Consider the following 23,013-nt stretch of genomic DNA (forward strand, 5'->3'; position numbering starts at 1 on the left):
TGTGCAGTGTGGTCGTGCTCATTCAGGGATGGGAGCGTGGACATGAACTTCCAGAGGCTCCCAGTGCTGGATTGCTGGTCTTGAAAAGGATGTGGGAAGTCTGTGGATTATCCAAGTATGACATTTTCTTTTCTTTATGAAATATTATTTCCTATAAAAATACTTTAGTAGAAGGAGACCGGGGGAGGGTGACTCAGATCAGGTTGCAGTATAAACATAACCCAGTGCACATTCGCGAAGCATTCCCATTCCAACTACACAAAATCAGGTGTGCTCAACTACTGTACTGTACTTATTTTTTCTGGAGGAATTGACGGTCTCAGCCCAGCAGATGGCGCTAGGAGACCCAAGTGTAAATAGAGACTATTGCATCTTCCGGCTTCCTGTAATATATGCGGCTCTTTCGTGCGGACTGCGATTCAATCTACCCGCTTCAATAATGTGTTGTTACTAGCAAAGCTACAGCAGGGGAAATATGCGCAGGCTGCTACTGTCGCCTGGCTGTGGGGTCTGCCAAGTTGCTTTACTGTCTTTAGAGTCATAGCGGAGACGAGGAGTGTGGCTTAGCCCTGCTTGCCAACCTGCATGCTAGTGGTGTCCGGATCATGAACGATTCGGATCTTTGATCCGAATCTATTTTATGAGTCGATCATCCGAATCATCAAAATGAACGATTCGGATCGGAAAAGGGGCGGGGCCAGGAGCGGCACGCCCCCTCTCAGCGGGCAGCGGGGTCCTGGAAGCAGGGATCGCTTTGTTGGAGGGGAGCCAGCCTTGCAGGGACAGGTAGATGAGAGAGAGGGGACATGGGTGCCACTGCCAGATATGTGTAGAGCACACATACTGGCTATAACGTGCTGCCAATTATAGGCTGTCTGTTCCGTAGTGCTGCACAGTGATCACATGGGAAGCTTTTGGCTCAGCTCAGCACAGCTCAGTAACTTTGCAGACAGTGTGATTGAAAGGCAATATGATCATCCTCCTGCACTCTGCACTAAACAGCTGCACTTATCTTCTGGGAATGCTTTCTTTCACTGTGCGAAGTTTCCATTCAGAGTACACAGATGAGCATATAGGTGAAATACATGTAAAGCATATGATTGCAGCATTGTGGGTATTGTGTGCAAACATTTCTGCTCTCTGCTCGTCCCTCCTCCCATCTCTGCCCACTCCCTGCCCTCTGTCCATCTTCTCCCCTTCTCTGTGTGTCCACTCCCTCCCCTTCTCCTGTCCACAGACCTGTCCTGCTGTTCATTTCACCCCCGAATGCTTCGGTAGTAAAATGATCCGAGATTCGGATCAAAGATCCGGATCTCTTCAATGATCCGATTCGAATCATCCGGATCATTGAAAAGATCCGAACTTCCCATCTCTACTGCATGCTGGTCCGCCTGTGCCGCGGAGGGATCCCCGCAGTGCTGCGAGGTGCAGCGCCCGCTCACACCATGCCGCGGAAGCAGAGCAAGGAGGTGATGGATAGGAATTATGCTTGTAGGGAAACGCTCTCTCCATATGCATTTGCCAATAAATAACCTATGCAGGGGCAAACGCAGGATTTTTAAGGGGGGGGGTTCCTGAAAGGTCCAGAAGCACGTATGTCCCGAGTGCTTCCGAATACAGGTGGCTCCATACTGCCCATGCACAAAAGTGCGCTGGCGTATTACGGAGCTGCCTATCTTTGGAAGTACTCAAGGACACGAGTGTTTCTGAGGGCTTCTGGTAGCAGCGAATGTGAACGGGGTACAGCGCTGGAACAACTCCCCAAGAGAGGAACGGGAGATAGACTTAGTTTGGACAATTCAGTGGAATATGCTACATAGTTTCACATAGCGCAAGCGATACCCATATGATGCAGGGATATATGCATCTGCGGAAGATGTCGGCGCTACATAAATACTAAATAATAATATTTTGCCTCACCAGGATTGCACTTTTATTTAGCTTTCCTGTAAGACAAGAACACACAGTCAGCTCTAGGGGAAGAGGGAAACAAAGGTGAATGAAGGAGGCTGGTGCACACCAAGAGTGCTTCTGAGCGTTTTTCAAATCAACAATGATTTGAAAAGCGCTTGGCTAATGCCCTATGTGGGTGTTCCCACAGCAGCGTTGTGATTTTTTCAAAATCGCAGGTATACTGCATGTAGCATGTTTTTGAGCAATTCATTCAAAAATCGCTCTGAAAATCACTTCACAAAATCACACTCACAAATTGCTAGCGATTGCTATTGTCATTTTGGCGTTGCACTAGCCCAGAGAGAGGAGTGGAGAAATTGAGAATAGCCTGAGATGGAGCAGAGAACTTATCTGTATTGAAGTCCCACATCAGACAGGCTACTTGCCTGTAATCGGACTCCTGTCCCTGTCAGTCTCTCACACAAGTCAGAAAGAAGCCCTCCTGGAGTCTAGGGACTGTCAAAAACTTTTCAGCTTGTTATCCACACCTTACCCACACATGCAGTCATTATAACAATGGGGAGAGACCAGACAGATGTTTGCCCACAGACCCTGAGTCCAGGCAAGCTCTGCATCATGCTGTGCATATTTACCAGCTTGCCTGCACTCTAATTTCATCATGTCGGACACTTCTGTGCTGTGGAGAGTCCAGGACTCCATAATCAACATTCTCTCACTGCAGGCTGCATCTTCTTGTGAGGGTTGTGAGGGAAGCTCGGCTGCCTCTCTCATTCTATTAGCTGGAGGGAGGCACCAGAAGTAAGAATGGAGGGAGAATGAGACTGTTTATATTATGCAGGCTTCCCTGGCTGAATACACAGCTCAGTGCAGGGGGGAGGTTCCAGACACCCGGAATAGCCCCCTGAGTTCGCCAGTGCTATGTGTTGCAATAAATCTTATTTATTGTTGATGATTTAAGGAATAATTGGGTGTAATGAAACCTGAACGTGGGCTCTAACATCATAGCTCCCAAGTGTCCCTCTTTTGGAGGCACAGTCCCTCTTTGGGAACTGTCCCACTTTCTTCCTCATTTGTCCCACTTTCAGGACTCATGTACAGATCTATGTCCTCATTTGTCCCACTTTCAGGACTTATGTACAGATCTATGTCCTCATTTGTCCCACTTTCAGGACTTATGTACAGATCTATGTCCTCATTTGTCCCACTTTCAGGACTTATGTACAGATCTATGTCCTCATTTGTCCCACTTTCAGGACTTATGTACAGATCTATGTCCTCATTTGTATCACTTTCAGGACTCGTACAGATCTATGTAAATACATGTAATTTATCTACTGAAAAATGTGTTTATTTGCTATAAACTTTATTGTCATCCCTTAACCTATTGAGGAGCACAGGTTTATCCCCAGGGCAGTTTCTAGGCTAAAATGCACCCAGGGCGAGGGTGTAAAATTGCGCCCCCCAGCGCGCGCGGAGCCAGGTATGGGTGTCTGCAGTATAGGTAGCCAGGCATAGGTGCCCCAGTATAGTTTTCCCCAGTATAGGTTAGCCAGGTAGGTGCCTCCAGTATAGGTAGCCGGTATAGTTGCCCACAGTATAGGTTAGATAGGTAGGTGCCCTCAGTACAGGTTAGCTAGGTGGGTGCCTCTAATAGAGGGCCAGAACAGTTGCCCCCAGCATAGGTTAGTTAGGTATGTGTCTCCAATCTAGGTAGCCAGTATAGTTGCCACCAGTATAGGCTAGCTAGGTCAGTGATGGCTAACCTTGGCACTCCAGCTGTGGTGGAACTACAAGTTCCATGAGGCATTGCATTACTCTGACAGCTCTAAGCATAACTCAGGGAGGCAGAGGCATGATGGGATTTGTAGTTTTGTCACAGCTGGCGTGCCAAAGTTAGCCATCACTGGTCTAGGTCCACAGTATGCCATTCTGGCAACTTGTATGGTAACAATGGATCAGATGTACCGTCCACTACCGATTGATTGTCCGTTGTATGCCAATATTGTCTTCTGCATTTTCCTTGTGGCGTACGGAAAAGTCTTCCAAGATGGGAGTTCACGGAATGATACCACAATAGAGACAACAAATAAGTTAAAACAAACGTGGCTGCACAAGTTTTATAGGTAACATAGGATCGATTGACATGTTTGTCTAGCCTCCTGTCTGCATGCACTCTGCCATCCTCTCCAGATGGTCCCCCTGGTGCCGTAGTTTAAAGTTCCCGTGGTAGTGTCGTTGATTCCCTGGCGCTGCAATGCATGCCAGGAGATGTAGTCTACATTGCGCAGTTATAGACCTGATCTGGCTCAGCTTTTTCCCGCCGGTGTCCACGGTGGTATCATGCAGCCCCAACCATCACAATGCATGCTGGGAGATGTAGTCCGTTAATGTGACTACAGGTTATTGCGGGCAGATAAATTGCTAGGGATGTCCCCCTTGTGCCTCTTTTGTCCTCACCTGTGTCACCTCTTATCTCCGTACCTCTTTTGTTTCCCCTTTGTGTAACCTCTTATCCCCTTGTGCCTTTTTTGTCCCCTTTATACCTCCCCGCCCCATTCTTTTAGTACGCAGTGGAAGTAGCAGCAATTATCTCATTTGCTTCAGGCACAGGTGCTTCCACGATAAGCAACCTCTCTTGGCACTAGTCTACTTTACGGGACCCAGCAGGAAACCTGGGTCTGCCTTAGGGCTCTGACACACCAAATAGTTTTTTCAGGTCGTTTTAATTTTTTTTAAAAACACCTCCATTGACTACATTAAAATCGAGACAATTGCCAACCACGATTGAGATTTTTCAAAAAATTATAATTGCCGAGATTTTAATGTAAGTCAATGGAGGGTTTAAAAAAAACCAAATGAAAACGACGTGCAAAACTATTTGGTAAATCAGGGCCCTTAGAAAAGATCTGATTCTGGTGGAGTCTTGCATGATAAATCTCCCTCACTTTTTTACTTTAGTCTCTTGATATATGTAGTGGTAATTTGTATAACGTAAGAGTATACAATTTTGTTAGTTTGTTTCTAATATTCACCCCTACCTGTCTTTGCTATGTAACTGTTGTCTTATGGCGTATGTATGTTATTGCAGAGTAAAGAGTCGAAGAAAGATTCAGTGCAGAGTGCAAAGCCCACTAGTCCTGTAACTCAAGACAAAAGTGGATCTATTGCCATAGCTATTCACGCCAAGCCAGGTTCCAAACAAAATGCCATAACTGGTGAGTACTTTGTGTAGTTACCTCTATATTGTATGACCTCCAGTGAGTACGGTGTGTGCGTGCATCCTGCATCAGTGTATACATATGATTTGTATGTGTAGTACAGCTAAGAAATAAAACATTAGGAGCAGAGACATAAGTCTAATATTGTTTCCAGTACAGGAAGAGTTAAGAAACTTCAGTTGTTATCTATGCAAAAGAGCCATTGAGCTCCAAGACTTTCAAAGTCGCAGAGAGCTCTGTCTTCTGAAGCTTATTTTCCCAGGGTCGTCTCCAGGACAGCAACCCAAATGAGAGATTACCCTTCCACACACTGATGGGACAGGAAGAGGTTAATCGAGTGGTCCCCTGCCGGGTATATAGGCCTGGTAACAAACATCCTACCTCAGTTTTATTCCTGTCCACGGACGGAGGAGGATGTTCCAGGAGGGCTGACGCTAGATTGCGGGGTCCTGGGCGGAGGTTCTCCTTGCAGGGCTGGCCAGGCAGGATCAGCTGGGAGAAGCGTCCGACCCCTTTAAGTTACAGAGGCAGTGTGCGAGGATTTGATATACGGAAAGCGCGCGCCGGCGCGCAGATGCGGCTTCTGTGATGGGATTGGCCGTCTAGGTCAGATGACCAGATGGGATGTGACGTCACCCTTTGCTTCCGGGTTTGAAGCGCCAATGGAGTTGGACCAGTCAGCTGGCTGGGGGCTAACGATCTCCGCTTTGGCGTCCGGAAGTAAGGGCGGCATGGATCAACCCCTTCGGTGCCGGACAGAGTCGCAAGCACCTGACAGGGAGTGTTTGGAACCCGTTCCTGAGCGCATGTTTCCAGGGTGAGTAATTTTTGTAGCACCCAGATTTTACTATTTAAAGTCCTGGTCTCGGCTGGCATAATGTATGTTGTATGGCCAGCATGGAGACTACGGACAGCGCTCAGGACCCCGGGGCAGTGGTATGTTCAGCTGCCTTAATGAGGGTGTATCAGCCCATGTTTTATACATCAAGGTCACTGGTATTTTTTTTCTTGTTTGTTTCTGTTGCAGCCCAAGGTTGATAAGGCTGTTAAAGTTAAAGATACCAGGAAGGGGAATCAGAGCCAGACTCGCTCCTCTAGTGATTCTACTTCTCGGTCTTCTTCCTCATCTGCACCTGTAGTTGAGCAGAGGAAAGATGTCAAGAAATGTGTTTTCTGTACAGCAAAATTGCCTGTGGCTGCTGTTAGGCCTTTATGTCAGTCTTGCATTCAGGATGTTGTTAAAGAAGAATCCCCTGCAGTATTCAAGGATTTTATGGGCTGGGTGAAGGCGGAAATGACTTCCACCTTACAGACCTTTAAGGATTCTTCAGCTTCAGCATCCACATCTGCTACTGCTTCCAGTGCAGTTGCTACAGTTGATCTATCCTTGCCTATTTTACCAGCCTCTCCGGTGGTTTCTGGGCCCCCCCTTGCAAGGTTTAAAATCTACCTCCAAGAGACGTCATACTAGAGACTCCGATGTAGAGTTATCAGAGGGGGAAATATCTTCTTTAGAGGCAATGTCTGTCTCTTAAGAGGAGGATGATGGATCAATAGACTGTGTTAAGGTTCAGAAATTTGCTTTCTCCACGGATAATATGGATAGTGTGTTAAGTGCAATGTATGCTACAATGGACATTAAAGAGGAGGAGAGGAGTTTATCTACCTTGGATAAAATGTATCAATCTCTGGGTGACAATAGAATGAACTTTATTCCGGTTCATAGTTCCCTTAAAGACATGATATCCAAAGAATGGGAAAATCCGGAAAAGAGAGCTTTTTGGCCCAGATCTATGGGGAAACGATATCCTTATAAACCTGATGACCAGAAACACTGGGGTCCTGTTCCTAAAATTGATACATCTCTATCTAAGGTATCACGTAAAACAGCCCTTCAATTTGAAGATTTTGGGGCATTAAAAGATCCTCTTGATAAGAAAGTGGATAACCTACTCAGGAGAACATGGGAGGCAGCCACGTTGAGTTTTAAGCCAGCGATTGCAGCCACAGCATTTTCAAGAGCTCTCAAAGTCTGGTTACAACAGTTAGAGGCCCACATAGCGGGGGGGTCCCCTAGGGAAGTTATTTTGAAGTCTTTTCCCAATATTTTTCATGCTGTTAATTACCTTTGTGATGCCGCAGATGACTCAGTCCAATTGGTGGCAAGAACATCTGCTCTAGCTAATTCAGCCCGGAGAGGCATCTGGGTTAGAACCTGGAATGGGGATGTGTCCTCAAAGATTAAGCTATGTGGACTGCCTTGTGAGGGGAATTTGTTGTTCGGTGCAAAATTAGAGGAGACTTTAGATAGATCAGCAGACAACAAAAATAATTTTCCTGATAGGAAGAAAGTGTTCAGATTTAAACGTTCCTTTCGCTCATCAAGAAATCAGGATTCCAGCTTTAGGTCTGGAAGAAGGCAGTGGAAACCCCAGAAAAATCAGAAAGGAAAGTCATCCTTCCTCCTTAGCTCCGCAAATCAATCTAAAAAACAATGACGCCAGGATTCCTGTGGGAGGGAGGCTGTCACATTTTTTCGAGAATTGGAGAACCCTCTTTCAAAACGAATGGTTATTAAAGATAGTATTGGAGGGCTACAGATTGGAGTTCACACAAAGTCCACCAACAAGGTTCTTCCCAACACCCCCACCGCCCTCGCCAGTAATGTCAGCAGCTCTCCACGATGCAGTGTCAGATCTTTTACAAAAAAGGGTTATAAGACGGTCCCTCTATGTCAAGAAGGAAGGGGATTTTATTCCCCAATCTTCTTAGTTCAGAAACAGCAGGGCGGCCACAGGCTCATCCTCAATTTAAAGGTGCTCAACAAGTCTATCAAATACAGGAAGTTCAAGATGGACAATGTTCGATCAGTTCTGAATCTGCTACAGAAGGATTGTTTCATGGCCTCACTGGACCTACAAGATGCCTATCTTCACCTACCCATACACCTGGAGTCACAGGCCTACCTAAGGTTTGCAGTTCATCAGCAAAAGGAGGTAAGACATTACCAGTTTACTGCATTACCGTTTGGTCTTTCATCAGCACCTTGGCTTTTCACTAAGGTTATGACTGAGGTGTTAGCCTTTCTGAGACTAAGTAACTTACAAATTATTGCTTATCTGGATGACTTGTTCTTTTGGGGAGACTCGGCTATGTCGGTGGCCGCCAAGGTTCAGACTTCTGTAGAAGTACTGGAATCCTTGGGTTGGATAATTAATTGGAAGAAATCCTCATTGACTCCATCGCAGTCTATGTTGTTTCTAGGTTTTCAGATAGATTCTATTGAACAAAGAGTTTATCTCCCTGCCTCTAAGAGAGATCTGTTGTTAACGAATGTTCTTGCCTTTCAGGAGACTACTACCATCTCCATAAGGGGCGCTATGTCCTTACTCGGACTTATGACATCCTCATTCCCGGCTGTCCAGTGGGGCCAATTGCATTCAAGACAGCTTCAGCACTGGATTTTGCAGGTTTGGAACAGAGGAAACAGGTCTCTGGACAAACGAGTTGTCATACCCCATTACATAAAGACTGCCGTTCTCTGGTGGGCAAGTGTAGCCCATCTGACAGAGGGTCGATTATGGGACTTTCCAACCCAAAAGGTGATCACGACAGATGCCAGCAGTTGGGGTTGGGGTGCGCACATGGACAGTCTCCCAGTTCAGGGGGCATGGAGAAGAGAGTTGAGTCAAGCACATTCCAACATCCGAGAATTAGAAGCAGTCAGGAGGGCTCTGTTACATTTTCAGGGATTGATAAAGTACCAGCATGTGACCATCAGATCAGACAACAGCACAGTAGTGGCTTATCTAAACCATCAAGGAGGGACAAGGAGCAGAATTTTCAATTCAAGGGCAGAAAGGATCCTGATGTGGGCAGAAAAGGAGTTAGCTTCCCTGAGAGCAGTACATTTAAGGGGTGCACTCAATCAGATAGCGGATTTCCTCAGCAGATCGGAAATAAGTCAGGACGATTGGTCTCTGAATCAGGAAGTTTTTCTGAACATAGTTGCCAACTGGGGAATGCCGACCATAGACTTATTTGCGAACAAATGGAATACCAAATGTCCAATGTTTTGTTCACTGTGCCCGAGCGACAACCCTTGGGCGGTGGATGCATTTTCGATCAAGTGGGATTTTCCTCTCCTGTTTGTTTTCCCTCCTCTCAATCTAATTTCCAGGTCTCTCAACAAGATCAATCAAGACAGGGCAATGGCGATCATGGTGGTGCCATTTTGGCCGAAAAGACCTTGGTTCTCACTTCTGAGGAAGTTGGCTGTGGCAGAGCCAATCTTGTTACCAGTTCGGCAGGACTTATTGATGCAGGGTCCAGTTTTCCATCCTCATTAAAAAATGTTGCATCTGTCAGCATGGATGCTGAATGGGAGCTTTTGAGAGGTAAGGGATTCTCGAAGGAACTGTCTGATACTCTTTTACAAAGCAGGAAGTTGGTGACTAGAAAAATCTACTTGAAAGTTTGGCGAACTTATAGTTCCTGGTGTGTGGAGAACGGCTTTAATAAAGAGGACTTATATTCTGCCTTAGAGTTTCTGCAAGCTGGATTTAAAAAGGGACTGAGTTCTAGTACTTTGAAAGTGCAGACATCTGCTCTGAGTGTATTCCTACAGAAGAGACTTGCGGATAATGAGTTTTTTATTCGTTTTTTCAGAGCAATCCAGAGAATAAAACCTGTTATAAAATGTCAGGTTCCACCCTGGGACTTGAATGTGGTCCTACAGGCTCTTATGGAACCCCCCTTTGAACCAATCAATGATATTTCTGATAAACTTTTGACTTTAAAGACAGCTTTCCTATTGGCTATTTCATCTGCCAGACGTGTGGGAGAGATTCAGGCCTTATCCGTTGCTGAACCATATTGTGTGATATCAGATGATAGAATAACCTTGAGATTAGACTCAACCTTTCTACCTAAAGTCTGCTCTCGTTTTCACAGGTCCCAGGAGATTTTTTTGCCCTCTTTTTGTAGTAACCTCTCTAATGAAAAAGAGAGACGCCTTCACTGTCTTGATGTTAGACGTTGTGTCCTAAGTTATATTGAAAGGACTAGGACTTGGAGAAAGTCTCGAGCTTTGTTCATTTTGTTTGCCGGAGTGAATAAAGGTAAACAGGCGTCCAAGGCCACTATCGCTAGATGGATTAGACAGGCCATTAGCATGGCATATCAAGAACAGGGAAAGGAGGTTCCAAGTCTCATCAGGGCCCACTCGACTCGTTCGGTTTCCACCTCTTGGGAAAAAGCGGGCGTGTCGATTGAACAAATATGTCGAGCTGCCACATGGGCAAGTAAAAGTACATTTGTTAAACATTACAGATTAGACCTATCCTCTAATAATGATCTTACTTTTGGTAGAAGAGTTCTTCATGCAGTAGTCCCACCCTAATATGTATAATCTTTGATTCTCATTTGGGTTGCTGTCCTGGAGACGACCCTGGGAAAGACACTGGTTACTTACCGGTAACGTCTTTTCCGGGAGTCGGAAGGACAGCACCCTTACTACCCACCCTTGGGTTCAATTTGTATTGGATGTAATACTGTATAATACATATTGTTGAGCATTATATGTGGTTATCTTTGTCATTTCTGAGGTAGGATGTTTGTTACCAGGCCTATATACCCGGCAGGGGACCACTCGATTAACCTCTTCCTGTCCATCAGTGTGTGGAAGGGTAATCTCTCATTTGGGTTGCTGTCCTTCCGACTCCCGGAAAAGATGTTACCGGTAAGTAACTAGTGTCTATCTCAAGTATCTCTAACTGTATTGTTTTTTTTTTCCTGCAGAGGACAGTTCAAAAGTTCACTGGCCTGCTCTGTAAAATCATTTAGAATGCTGAGTAGTGTGTAAACTGCAAATATTAGAGAATGATGCAATGTTATATAAAAAAAAACTAACTGAAAATAGAAATGAGAATATTTTCTTTGCTACTAATGTTCTAGTAATTATCCGTGCTACACAACCAATGCATTATATCATCATTTTTTTTTTTTCGGTTCAAAATACTTTGCTCTATGGATCCTTTTACATGATGGGTCTGATCCAATTCACTTTTTCTCCTAGGTGATATTTTAACGTCATATCAATAAAATGTTTTTTAAGCCACCAACAAGCAAGAAAATACTTTTTGACCGTAATTTTTTTACCTACTTTTTCATTTGCAGAGTGCTGAAAAGTTATATTAAACAGAAGATGAAAATGATCTCCTGTGAGAAAGCTTAGTAGAAGTGAATTGAATCTGATCCTATGTCTGTTGCTTCGGGGTTCAACAGATAATATCGAAATTTGATACAATTATATTTCAGTGGCGCCTTTCATTTTTGCAGTGCAGTGCGACAAGTCCCACTGCCTGTATTGCGTTACTAGGCAACCCGCGTGGTCCAATCATGAAGTCTATGGACTGCATGCTGCACTGTACGGGTTGCATTGCAGAGGTAGACTGGCTTCTATTTTTCCCCGTCATGTTTTTTTTGGTGTTTCCCTACACGTCCTGTTGTGTCAGGAAGTGAATAAACTTCTCCAAAAGTGACAAAAAGTAAGAAAGTGTTGTAAAGGAAAGGTCGAATAAAACATCTAAGCCACTCATCAATCTTGTATTTCATGTAGTGCAAGGACCATATATATACAGTTACTGTAGCAACCATAAGGATGGTGCAGTATGTCTCTGCTGCATTATGGAAAATGGAAACGGTCAAGCCTTGCATGGCTGTATAAATGAATCTAGATCCGCCGTACAAGGTGGTGATGTACTGGTAACACACTGCTTGAAGTTAGAACCTATGTCTCTGTTCATTGTGGTGTCCTCTTTGGAGAGGTTTGTTTACTTCCTGTTGACATATTAGCAACAGTGAGGAGTGAAAAAAATGTATTCACATGCAAATTTCAGTTCAACCTGAAAAGTTACTGTGGACAAAAAATATGGTGGTAACTATGTTACTCTAATACTCTTATACCTAGCAATAGGTACAACAATTTTCAATTTCCAGCTTCATCCCACCTTAAAGCTACAATTTTAGTAATCCAATACAAAATAATGTAGTGTTTAAGTCTTAGTCACTGACCATTAATGTCTTCTTTTGACAGATGTGACGTCAGAGGCTGTTGGCGTGGCCATTGCTGCTCCTCCAACTGAAGGTGAGGCGAATGCGGAACTGTGCCGCTACCTATCAAAGGTTCTGGAAGTAAAAAAAAGTGAAGTTGTACTTGACAAGGTGAACTGCCTTTGCTTTTACTCATGTTTATTTATATTTTATTATGCATTTATATAGCATTACTGTATATTCCACTGTGCTTTACAGAATACATTGCATAATTCATGTCACCAGCTGTCCCCACTAATTCTGACATCTAACCCAGATGGCCAGAGCTACAAAATGTATCATCTCTGTGACATGTGGGCTGCAAACTCAATCTCAGTAAATTCTGCAAATGTCATTACAGGCATGTCGTCCTGTTTTTTGCTCTATAGTCAGTTAATTTCTGCCACTTAAAGAGACACTGAAGCGAAAAAAAATATATGATATAATGAATTGGTTGTGTACTATGAATAATTACTAGAAGATTAGCAGCAAAGAAAATATTCTCATATTTTTATTTTCAGGTATATAGTGTTTTGTCTAACATTGCATTATTCTATAATATGTGCAGATTACACAACACTCAGCATTCAAAATGAGTCTTTCAGAGCAGTCTGTGAAGTAATGACCTCTCCTCTGGCAGAGGAAAAGTAAACAGTTCAATTACAGTTGAGATAATAAAAGTCAGATAATAGCCCTCTCCACAACTAAGTTGGTCGGAGAGCTTAATAGCTTTTTTGCATAGAGATAACAACTGGAGTTTCTCAACTCTTCCTGTACTGGAAACAATTAGACTGATGTATCTGATCTTAATGTTTTTTTTCTTAGCTGTGCTACACATACAAATCATAATATCATCATTTTTTTTTTCGCTTCAGTGTCTCTTTAAAGGGAACCCAAACCGAACTGTAAAAAAATGAGTTTTACATTCCTGGGGCTTCTACCAGTCCCCTGCAGCCACCCTGTGCCCGCGCTGTCACTGAATGATCCTCCAGTCCCCCACAGCGCCCCTCTTATGGGCCCGCAAGTCGATGGCAACTATGCATGCGTGGCCCTGGCTGCGTGCATACTCGATCGCACTCCCGTCATCAGGAAGGTTCTGCGCACATCCAAAAGAAAGAGGGGGTCCGGAGGATCGTTCAGTGACGGTGTGGGCACAGGCTGGCTGCAGGGGGCTGGTAGAAGCCCCAGGTAAGTTAAACTTGTTTTTTACAGCTCGATTTAGGTTCACTTCCTCATAAACCTGTACGAGCCATGTCGTCTGGTAGGCATCGGTGATCAATCCCTTGGATGACACTGTAGGGCCGAGGCTCAACAGATGCGTGGCTAGCCTGCAGGCATGACCAATACAGCCTGTTAGTTTCTTGTTACCAGAGTTGGGAACTTCACTATTTTCTATCCACATTCTCATGCAGACACGTTTTTTGCTGCAATGTTGTCATTCAGGGGAAAGATAGTCTGGCATCTATCGGTTTTCATACTTAATACTAAAAAAAAAAACTGTACTGCAGTTTCACGTACAACCAGCCCATGAAAAAGGCACTCTGTCCTCTGCTTTCTATATACTATTTACTATCATGTAACATCCTGATTGCTATTGGAATTTGCCTTGTTCAATTCTAGGTTTAATTGGACATTGAGATGTATTATGATTAGCACAATGAAGGGACTGGACTTACTAAATGTATTGCTTTTTTCAGCAGTATTCCAGCTTTACCACCTGATAGTAGTCAGTATAAGCACCTTCCCTTATTAGCCCCTGTGTGCTACAGCCTTAGCACAGACCACAGTAGTCACATGGTTGTGGTGGTAACACTCATATTTCATTTTATATTTCCTTGCTGAGCCACAATGCATGTGTTCCAAGTCTTTTCATTCATAAATGCATGGAGTGAATTTCCGTAGTGAAAGGTCTGTAGACTGTTTGCTTCATGTGACATTCAACCTGAAATGATCCTACAGCAGTAGATGCTACGCTCTCCTATATATTTATAGAGAGAGGTGGTAAGCAGTACCCCCAGGCCCGGCCCGCTCATGAGGCGGGGTGAAACATTTGCCTCAGGCGGCAGATCTGGGGGGGCGGCACCCGCCTCTCTGTGGATGCTGGGTGCTGCCCGCCGAGCTGGAGGGGTAGCTGGCAGAAAGGGGGTATTGGGCCTAGCGGTGGGGAGGGGGGTCGGACCCCCCCCCCTCGCCTGGGTCCCCCGATCTGCGCTCCTCCTCTAGCGTTAAGTAACCAGCTGCGTGCATAAAGATGAAGAGGCAACGGGTGAGGGAATCATTTACCTCTTCCGCGTTCCATCGTGTGCTCCACTGACGTCACTTCCGGCAACGCCGCCCACTGTATTGTAAGTGGACGGCCTTGCAGGAAGTGACGTCGGTGGAGCGCACGATGGAACGCGGAAGAGGTGAGTGATTCCCCCGCCCTTTGCCTCTTCATTATGCACGCAGCTGGTTACTTAACGCTGGGGGAGGAGTGCAGATCGGGGGACCCAGGCGAGGGCCCAATACCCCCTTTCTGTCAGCTACCCCTCCAGATCGGCGCCCCCGACCCCCCCCCTCCCCCAACCCACGGCTTGGGGGGGGAGGGGCGATTTTTTTCTTATTATGCCTCAGGCGGCAAAAAGTCTAAGGCCGGCCCTGAGTACCCCTAACACTGTTTGGCCAGACAGGAGTTTTAGGCCTGGTTCACACCATAGTAAAAAAGTTGCATTTTCCGGAACACAGAAAAACACAAAATTGGAATGGGAACATGCACAGACTAGACTGCAAATTAAAAATGTTGACCTGCATCAATTTTCCGCAACCATATTGCGCTGCAAATCGGACACAATGGAAGCCTATGAAAACGGATGGTGTCCATTCCCACTAGACTGATTTCCACTGCATGCAAAATGCCAACTCACCTGTCGATTCTGTTCTGCTCCCGCTGACACCTGCCGTTCGGTCTGCTGCAGGAGAGAAGCAGATCAGAACCCAGCAGAAGCATGGGGCACTCTATTAGTTTGCAAGGAAAAAAAATGGAAATCCTGCTGTAACAGAGAAATTTCTCATTGGTTCATTTTGGACCAGTGAGAATCCTCTCTGTTGCTAGATAGAACTCCAGTTGACTTTTGTTTACAATCCAGTAGGGAGCCCCATGCTTCTGCCAGGCTCCAATCTATTTTAGGACAAGCAAAGGAGCAATAGCGGAAAGGTGGCAACGTGAATGGATGCAAAATGACAGGTATGTGAATGATGCTGCGCAGATGCCCTTACCATATAGTTTCTTCAAGTGCACTGTCGTGTGAAATGAGCCTTAAAGAGAATCTGTATTGTTAAAATCGCACAAAAGTAAACATACAAGTGTGTTAGGGGACATCTCCTATTCCCCTCTGTCACAATTTCGCCGCTCCTCGCCACATTAAAAGTGGTTAAAAACTGTTTTAAAAAGTTTGTTTATAAACAAACAAAATGGCCACCAAAACAGGAAGTAGGTTGATGTACAGTATGTTCACACATAGAAAATACATTCATACACAAGCAGGCTGTATACAGCCTTCCTTTTGAATCTCAAGAGATCATTTGTGTGTTTCTTTCCCCCTGCAGCTCTCTTCCACTGAAGTGTCAGGCTGTTTCTTCCTGCAGAGTGCAGACAGCTCTGCCTGTATGTAATTCCTCAGTATGTGAAAGCCCAGCCAGCTCAGAGGAGGATTTATCCAGCTTGTAAAAGATAATAGAGCAGAGAGAAGCTGCACAAATCTAAATAACACACAGCAGTGTGCAGAGAGGAGCCTGGAGGGGGGAGATGCATCACAGAACCACAACACTGAAGAACTTGGCAGCCTTCCAGACACAGGCTGACAAGTCTGACAAGAGAGAGATAAGTTGATTTATTACAGAGATGGTGTTAGTAGAAAGTGCTGCAGTAAGCCAGAACACATTAGAATAGCTTTTCGAACTTGTAGGATGATAAAAAACAGGATGCAATTTTTGTTACGGAGTCTCTTTAAAGAGAACCTGAACTGAAAATAAAAAGTCAAAATAACCATACACAGGTCATACTTACCTCCTGTGTAGTCTACTATTCAATCTTTCTCCTCTCTTGCATCCCATTTGTCGACTGTGATCAATGGAATTCTCCGTCCTCCATTTTAAAAATGGCCATTACCCCATAACAGCTTCCTGGTCAGCACACTGTTAAACTGTAATAAACTGTAATATCGTAGAGGATAAGCACTCGCATCAGAGCGGTTTTCAGAAAAGAATCCATTGTGAGTGCAGCTGGCTGAGAGACTGACATATAAGAATTAAACATGCAAGGAATCGCTGTACTGGATACTAATTGATTACTTACAGAGCTCCTATATAAGAGACCTGAACCTTGTCACTCTGAGACATAAGTAGGATCTGTTTGTAGTTTTCCTCAATGAAAACGGGACAATTTAAATTGGATCCCCTTCGTGCACAGATATGAGCGCTTCTGCATAATAAATGTGGAGTGTGTTATCTATAAACATAAGAACTATCTATTCACAAGTTTAAGCACAAATTGGATCCCTTCTGTGCATTGATAAGAGTGATTTCTAACGAACTTATTATATTATAGTTGGCAATTAGAGCGCTGCTGATTCAAAGGGCCCTATAGCAATATTGAGTGGTTGTGGTGTGTATGAGTGTGAAATGTGGATTGTAAATTTTGGAATTTTATACATTATATTTTAATAACATTTATTCTAAGAATATAGAATTAGCGCGAGTTGTGATTATATTTTGTGGTATTACATTGAGAGAGGGTTGAAGGTATCCCTCTGCAACACGCAGCTTGTGTAGAGTTACTTACTAGCTCCATATAAATTGTATGTCTATTAAACTGTAATATCACCCACTTGAGCCATAGGGAAACATGGACATTAACTTGCACATTCAGTTGTAACTGACAGCTGCTGATAAATAACTGACAGCAACTGGTATATTTCAGTTCTGACAAAATAATGTCAGAACTGGAAGGAATCACTGTAAGAAGAAAATGTTGAGCCTCAGAGGAACTGACGGTGAGGTTAGTATGTAATATTCATTTGCAGCTACGTCATGTGTTTATTTTAAATAATTTTCCTCGCTTCAGGTTCCCTTTCACCTAGAGGATCATCAGTCACAGAAACTAGACAGCACTTTTTACACCGAGGTTGAAATCCAATAGCCTATTATGATGAATAAATCTTATTATAGCCTGTAAGGTATATCCTCAAATTGCTACAACAGTATCCACTGTTCTTCTGTCTGTCTACTCTAGAACATCAACCTGACTGTAGTGTGACACAGTGAATTGTTAATAATACATTATGATACAACCTGTATATCAGTGGTTTGTAACTTTTTCAGCAAAGTAGAAGTCATGCGTTTCATTATTAGGGCTGGATTTGTACTCGTTACCACCCTAGGCCACTGTCACCAGCCGCCCCCCTTCAGTATAGGTAGCGAGATGAACCCTCCCCGCTTCCCTCTAGTATAGGTAGCCAGATGACTCTTCCTTTCTCTCCAGTATAGGTTGCAAGATGACCCCTTCCCTCTAGTATGTGTAGCCAGATGACTCCTCCCCCCTTTCCCTCCAGTATAGGTAGCCAGATGACTCCCTTAATCCCTCCTCTGCCCCCCCCCACCACCACCAACTTTGAGTATAGGTAGCCAGCTCACCTGCACACTGCAGCAGCCGTCTGTGTCACTCATTCCTCTGCCCGTCTCCAGTGCAGAAATTTCCTCTTCCTTTTCGTCTCCAATACTGCCCAAGTCCATAGCCGCCGGCCACAATGCAAATGTGCACAGAGAGCAAGGTGGCAGCTGCATAGGCAGCTAGCAGCAGAGTACTATGGTCAAATGCTCGCCTGATCTCCGTGCATTGCAGCATTTGCAAGCTTGCAAATGCTGCACCAGTTTAGCTGCACCAGTTTAGCCTGCTGTTTTGGTGCCCTAGGCAGCCTTGGCTTAAATCTGGCCCTGTTCATTATGTGTACATGTCTCTAGCTGTGAATGTCTAGAAGCGTACACAAGTAAACTTTATATAGAAAGGTAACGTCAGGTGACACAGTGCCACCCGTAACAAGAGACGCGTGGTAAAATGGTTGGGAAGCCTCATTCTGTTCACTTCTTCCAATCCTGAGAAGGGGAATAGAAGACGAAAATAACCACTCTGCAAAATGATTGCGTATTTGAAGTAGGCACTAAACTTTGCAGTTCTGCACTGTGTATCTCCTTTAGGGCCAGTGCACATCAAAAAGCGCTAGCTTAATTGCAAACGCTCAGTGCTTTTTGAAGTGATTTTTTTCAAGGCAAATCTTGGCATGTGCCTAGTGATATCTATACCAAGCAATTTTTGGAGCGTTTGTGTAGCATTTTTTTTATATACAGGTAGTCCTCAGTTAAAAAACGAGATAGGGACTGTCGGCTGGTTCTTAACCTGAATCTGTCCTTAAGTCGGGACAGCCACCTTTGCCCCCGTTTTTAAAGCAGAGTAGGCGCAGCGGAAGGTAGATGGAGGACATCTCACCTGTCCCACGGTGGTAGAAGGTCCCAGCGTGCTGCCCGGCCCATCCTCTCTCTCCGGCGGCTTCTTATGCGTCGCATAATGACACAATCAGGAAAAGCCATCTAGTGGCATCATTATGCGACGCATGTGAAGCCGACGGGGGGACAGTGGACGGAGAGAGAGGACGGGTCACGCAGCTTCCAGGCAGCACGCTGGGACCTTCTATTGCCGTGAAACAGGTGAGATGTCCTCTATTTACCTTCCGCTACGCCTACTCTGCATTAAAAACGGCAGCAGAAGAGGTAGTCCCCAGCGGCATAAAGTCATGTCAGCGGGCGTTCATATCGGCGGGTCGTTTGTAAGTCAGGCATTTGTAGACCGGGGACTCCCTGTATACAGTATAGCTGCTAGTATACTGGTTTTGTCACAAAAACGCTTGAAAAATTGCTCTGATCTAGTGGTTTTCAGAGCGATTTTCCACTTTCCTATACTTTACATTGAGGCTGAATCGCCTCAGAAATCAGCAGAAATGCTGCATACCTCTGTATGTGATACTCCATAATCAGTATCACACGCAGTCAGACTGCTTTTTTTTCTGCTTGAAATTTTGACTTTAGATGAACTTTTTCAAGGAGTGATATTGAGACCAGGAGGAACAAAGACACACAGGGGTATGTGGATCCAGCATGAACTTACCTCCGTGCTTACTTTTGGTAGCTTTGCCTCGGGTCAGGTATCCTTTAAAGGGACTCCGAGCAGTGCAGAAACTATGGAAAGATGCATATCGTTTTAAAGCTCTCTTTCTCCTCTTTCCAATGATATATAAACCGCCACCCTACGCCTTTTAGTTTTCGCTATTTTCGTGATTGAAATTGCTGCGGCCGCGATTTCAATCGCGAAAATAGAGAAAACTAAAAGGCGTAGGGTGACGATTAGGTGTCGCCAGAAAGAGAGCTTTAAAATGATATCCATCTTTCCATAGTTACATCGTATTACACAGGGAGACTTTTTCCTAAAGTCAGCAGCTCCATTCTGCTGAATGCAGCTGCTGACACTGGGGAAAGTGTCGTCCTGTGTAATACAAGTAACTATGGAAAGATGGATATCCTTTTAAAGCTCTCTTTCTGGCGACACCTAATCGTCACCCTACGCCTTTTAGTTTTCTCTATTTTCACAATTGAAATCGCGGCAACTTCAATCGTGAAAATAGCGAAAACTAAAAGGCGTAGGGAGGCGGTTTGTATATCATTGGAAAGAGGAGAAAGAGTTTTAAAATGATATGCATCTTTCCAGTTTTTGCACTACTTGGAGTCCCTTTAAGGCATGGTGAGAATTTCATTTCACATGGGCCGTGGACAGCAGTATGTCCACCACTGACTTTTCCCATAGAGCTGCAGGTTGCTTGTAGGCAGCTGCAAGCATTCAGCACTAGTGGTATTGTGGCTCCTGTCCCTGCATGTATATGCTGGTGGCAGCTGCCCTCTAGACGATGCAGCTTTCATATGTGTAGTTACATTAGCCCTCAGTATATGAACAGGTTTGTCTTTACAGTGAGAGCACACACCCCTCTCAAAACGATTTTAGGCTGTGAAATACTGTTCTCAAAACTGATGATCCATATCTGTATCGGAGAGTCATTACAGTATTTATTTCAGCTACATCAAGGTGTAAATTCTACATCAGTGTAATGTTTAGTGAATAATGTATTCTGTAAGAACATGCCTTGATTTTTTTAATTCATGCAGGTAAAGATAGAACAAGCTGGTTTATTTACAAACATTACTAACCTCCTTTCCTCTAACAGGGTGGAAAAAGTCGAGAGAAGATCATAAAGGTTTCTGCTGCTACTACTCCAGAAGCTGTGCTAGAGAAGCTGAAGAGTGAAGCTGCTAAAGGCTGAATGGAAAGATTACACTTGGACTGAGTAGAACATACTAAAGCAGCCCATACACTGGTCGATTTTACGGGCGATTCGACCGAACGACCTGAGAATCCCGTCGAATCGATCAGTAATCGGGTGCAAAAGGTGTTGTCATTCGATCGAAAAAGAGTCGATATGAATCGACTAGTCGATCGGGCACAGCGGAATTTTGCCGTCGATCGCGTGGCGATCGGAAGCAAGTTTGCTGACTTTCGATGGAAAAGTGATCGATCCATCGTTTCAAGGGGGGCGTGTACAGCTATTTCCAGCACACAATGATTGACATTTGAGGAATGTTTGCAAGGGTTGGGGATGGGTGAACGAAGGGTCTGTGACAAAAAAAAAAGGAGCATTCATTCCAACGTGCAGGCCACTGCAAACCTGTGCACAAACACAGAACATATAGTACTTTCGTAGCAATAGGGGGTGCAGAGGTAGCGACCGCATCGGGGCTAGAGGGGCCCTCCCTCAGCTACAGTATTAGCTCTCTAATTGGTCCTGTGCTCATAATAATCATTTCTATACATACCTTGAATACAATCTGTTCCCCATTCCCTTCTTGCACCTCTGACACTGTAGTTGCCATTGGCAGATTTTGGTGTGCCGTGTCAATTGTTATGTATAGAGTGCTTGGGGGGCCCCAAACATTGCATTGGGGCCCACAGCTCCTTAGCTATGCCACTGACTTTTCTCCTTGTGGACTCCAGGTGCCAGAGCTGCAGTCACTACGCCACGTTTTGGGCAGTAGTAGCGAGGAATCATCCAGTTCTCTGCAATATCGCCACGTGTCTGCGTTGGTACAAGACTTCTTTGCAGCTATACCTTGTCCTCGACATCACTCCTGTTCCTCCCCTTGTCCCCACGTTTCTGTCCGGTTCGGACGGCAGGGCCACTGAGGATGGGCCAGGGGACGTGTACTTCGTGTCCTCACCAAGCAGGAGATCTCTGCAAGTGATGTCGAGGGCACGGTAAGGTGCAGGGGGGGCCTGGTAAGACCCCCGGGTGAGTAAACATCTTTTGAAAATGAACAATGTTAGCTTGATGGCCCCAGGCGACTAAAAATTGTTTTTTTTTATTTTTCTTTGTACAGGTGACTACAGTGGACATGGATACATTTCATCTGCTTTTTTCAGGGTTACCACTCAGACTTCTATCCGGTGCAGAATGTGGTGGCCAAGCCACGACGACGACCTCCATATCCCTAACCTCATATTCCCTTTGGATTGTGTTGAAGGCGCTACAGCATGGGCCCTGCAGAGACTAATTACAGGCGTTTTTACTGTGTTTCTACCAAGGCTGTTTTTCTGTATGTAACCACTTAAAGACCGCCTAACGCCCATAGGCGTCGGCGGGTCGTTAGTTCACGGAGACTGAAGGGAGAGGGAGGGAAAGCCGGGGAGGGCGGAAAGCGCTGCGGAGGGGGGCTTTGAAGAGGACCCCCCCGGAAAGTGCGGGCAGCCGGCGGCGATCAGACCCCTGCAGCAGGACATGCCCCTAGTGGGGAAAAAAAGGGGGGGGGGAGGAGTCTGATCGCCCTGGCACATACCTGATCGGTGCTGCGGGCAGGAGAGTCCACGCAGCACCGATCAGAAGAAATTCAAATGGTCCTTGGTTAAGCTGCAGATTGTATGTGTCGATGCAATGACATTATGTCCCCCTTGATTTTGATTGACTTTCCTTGTACAATACAACATGTTTATATTGAAATAAAGAAAGGCAGAAGCATGAACGTTTCCAACATTTTTATTGAACTTGTTGAGGCAATTCGGTCCAGAGGGGGGGTTGGCATTGTCGCTGTGTTGCAGGTGGGTGTGGGCACATGTAGTCACAACATCTTGGCTGTCATTTTGTAGGTACCCAATGAGCCATACATTACTAAGCTCCTGCTAACCATATCCGATAGCTACAAGGGGCAGCGACCAACCAGGGCAAGCCTCTTGCATAAACTGAAAAACATCCTGGAAATCCGCACACTCTGAATGAACCAAGTTCAATATTTTAATTCAGATAAAGTGACACATGCCATTCCATAAAACACAGCCGATTCGTTTCGGGGCCCCCTTTGTCAAGGTAACAAACACAGAATGGTGTTACCTTGACAAAGGGGACCCCACGGGGCCCCGAAACGAATCGTCTGTGTGTTATGGAATGGCATGTGTCACTTTATCTGAATGAAAATATTGAACTTGGTTCATTCAGAGTTTGCGGATCTCCTGGATGATTTTTGGTATATGATTACGACCCAGCACCTCGACGCTGGTGTGCAATTCCAAACGGACTTGTGGATTTTCTTGCATAAACAGAGCACAATACTTCCCCAGAAATGTTGATGGTCATGGTGCAATTTAGTTCACAACAACCTGTTTGTC

At 44.9% G+C, this 23,013-nt stretch overlaps 1 protein-coding gene across 2 annotated transcripts in view; it reads left to right on the top strand.

The window, feature by feature from the left end:
• The first annotated feature begins 433 nt into the window (after window positions 1–433).
• The window catches only part of C3H15orf40 (chromosome 3 C15orf40 homolog), a 37,939-nt gene continuing 15,359 nt past the window's right edge, over window positions 434–23,013 (top strand). Inside the window, exons 1-5 of one of the 2 annotated variants that reach the window (XM_068275362.1) lie at window positions 434–581; window positions 1,376–1,469; window positions 5,003–5,129; window positions 12,229–12,356; window positions 20,528–20,658. In XM_068275362.1, coding sequence (XP_068131463.1) covers window positions 1,380–1,469; window positions 5,003–5,129; window positions 12,229–12,356; window positions 20,528–20,623 — 441 coding nt within the window. In that variant the 5' untranslated portion in view covers window positions 434–581; window positions 1,376–1,379 and the 3' untranslated portion in view covers window positions 20,624–20,658. Of the gene's footprint in view, window positions 582–651; window positions 787–1,375; window positions 1,470–5,002; window positions 5,130–12,228; window positions 12,357–20,527; window positions 20,659–23,013 lie in introns of those variants that run through there. The other variant, XM_068275361.1, reaches the window with a different exon arrangement.

The sequence above is a fragment of the Hyperolius riggenbachi genome, chromosome 3, assembly GCF_040937935.1.
Source record: "Hyperolius riggenbachi isolate aHypRig1 chromosome 3, aHypRig1.pri, whole genome shotgun sequence".
NCBI classification, from domain to species: domain Eukaryota; kingdom Metazoa; phylum Chordata; class Amphibia; order Anura; family Hyperoliidae; genus Hyperolius; species Hyperolius riggenbachi.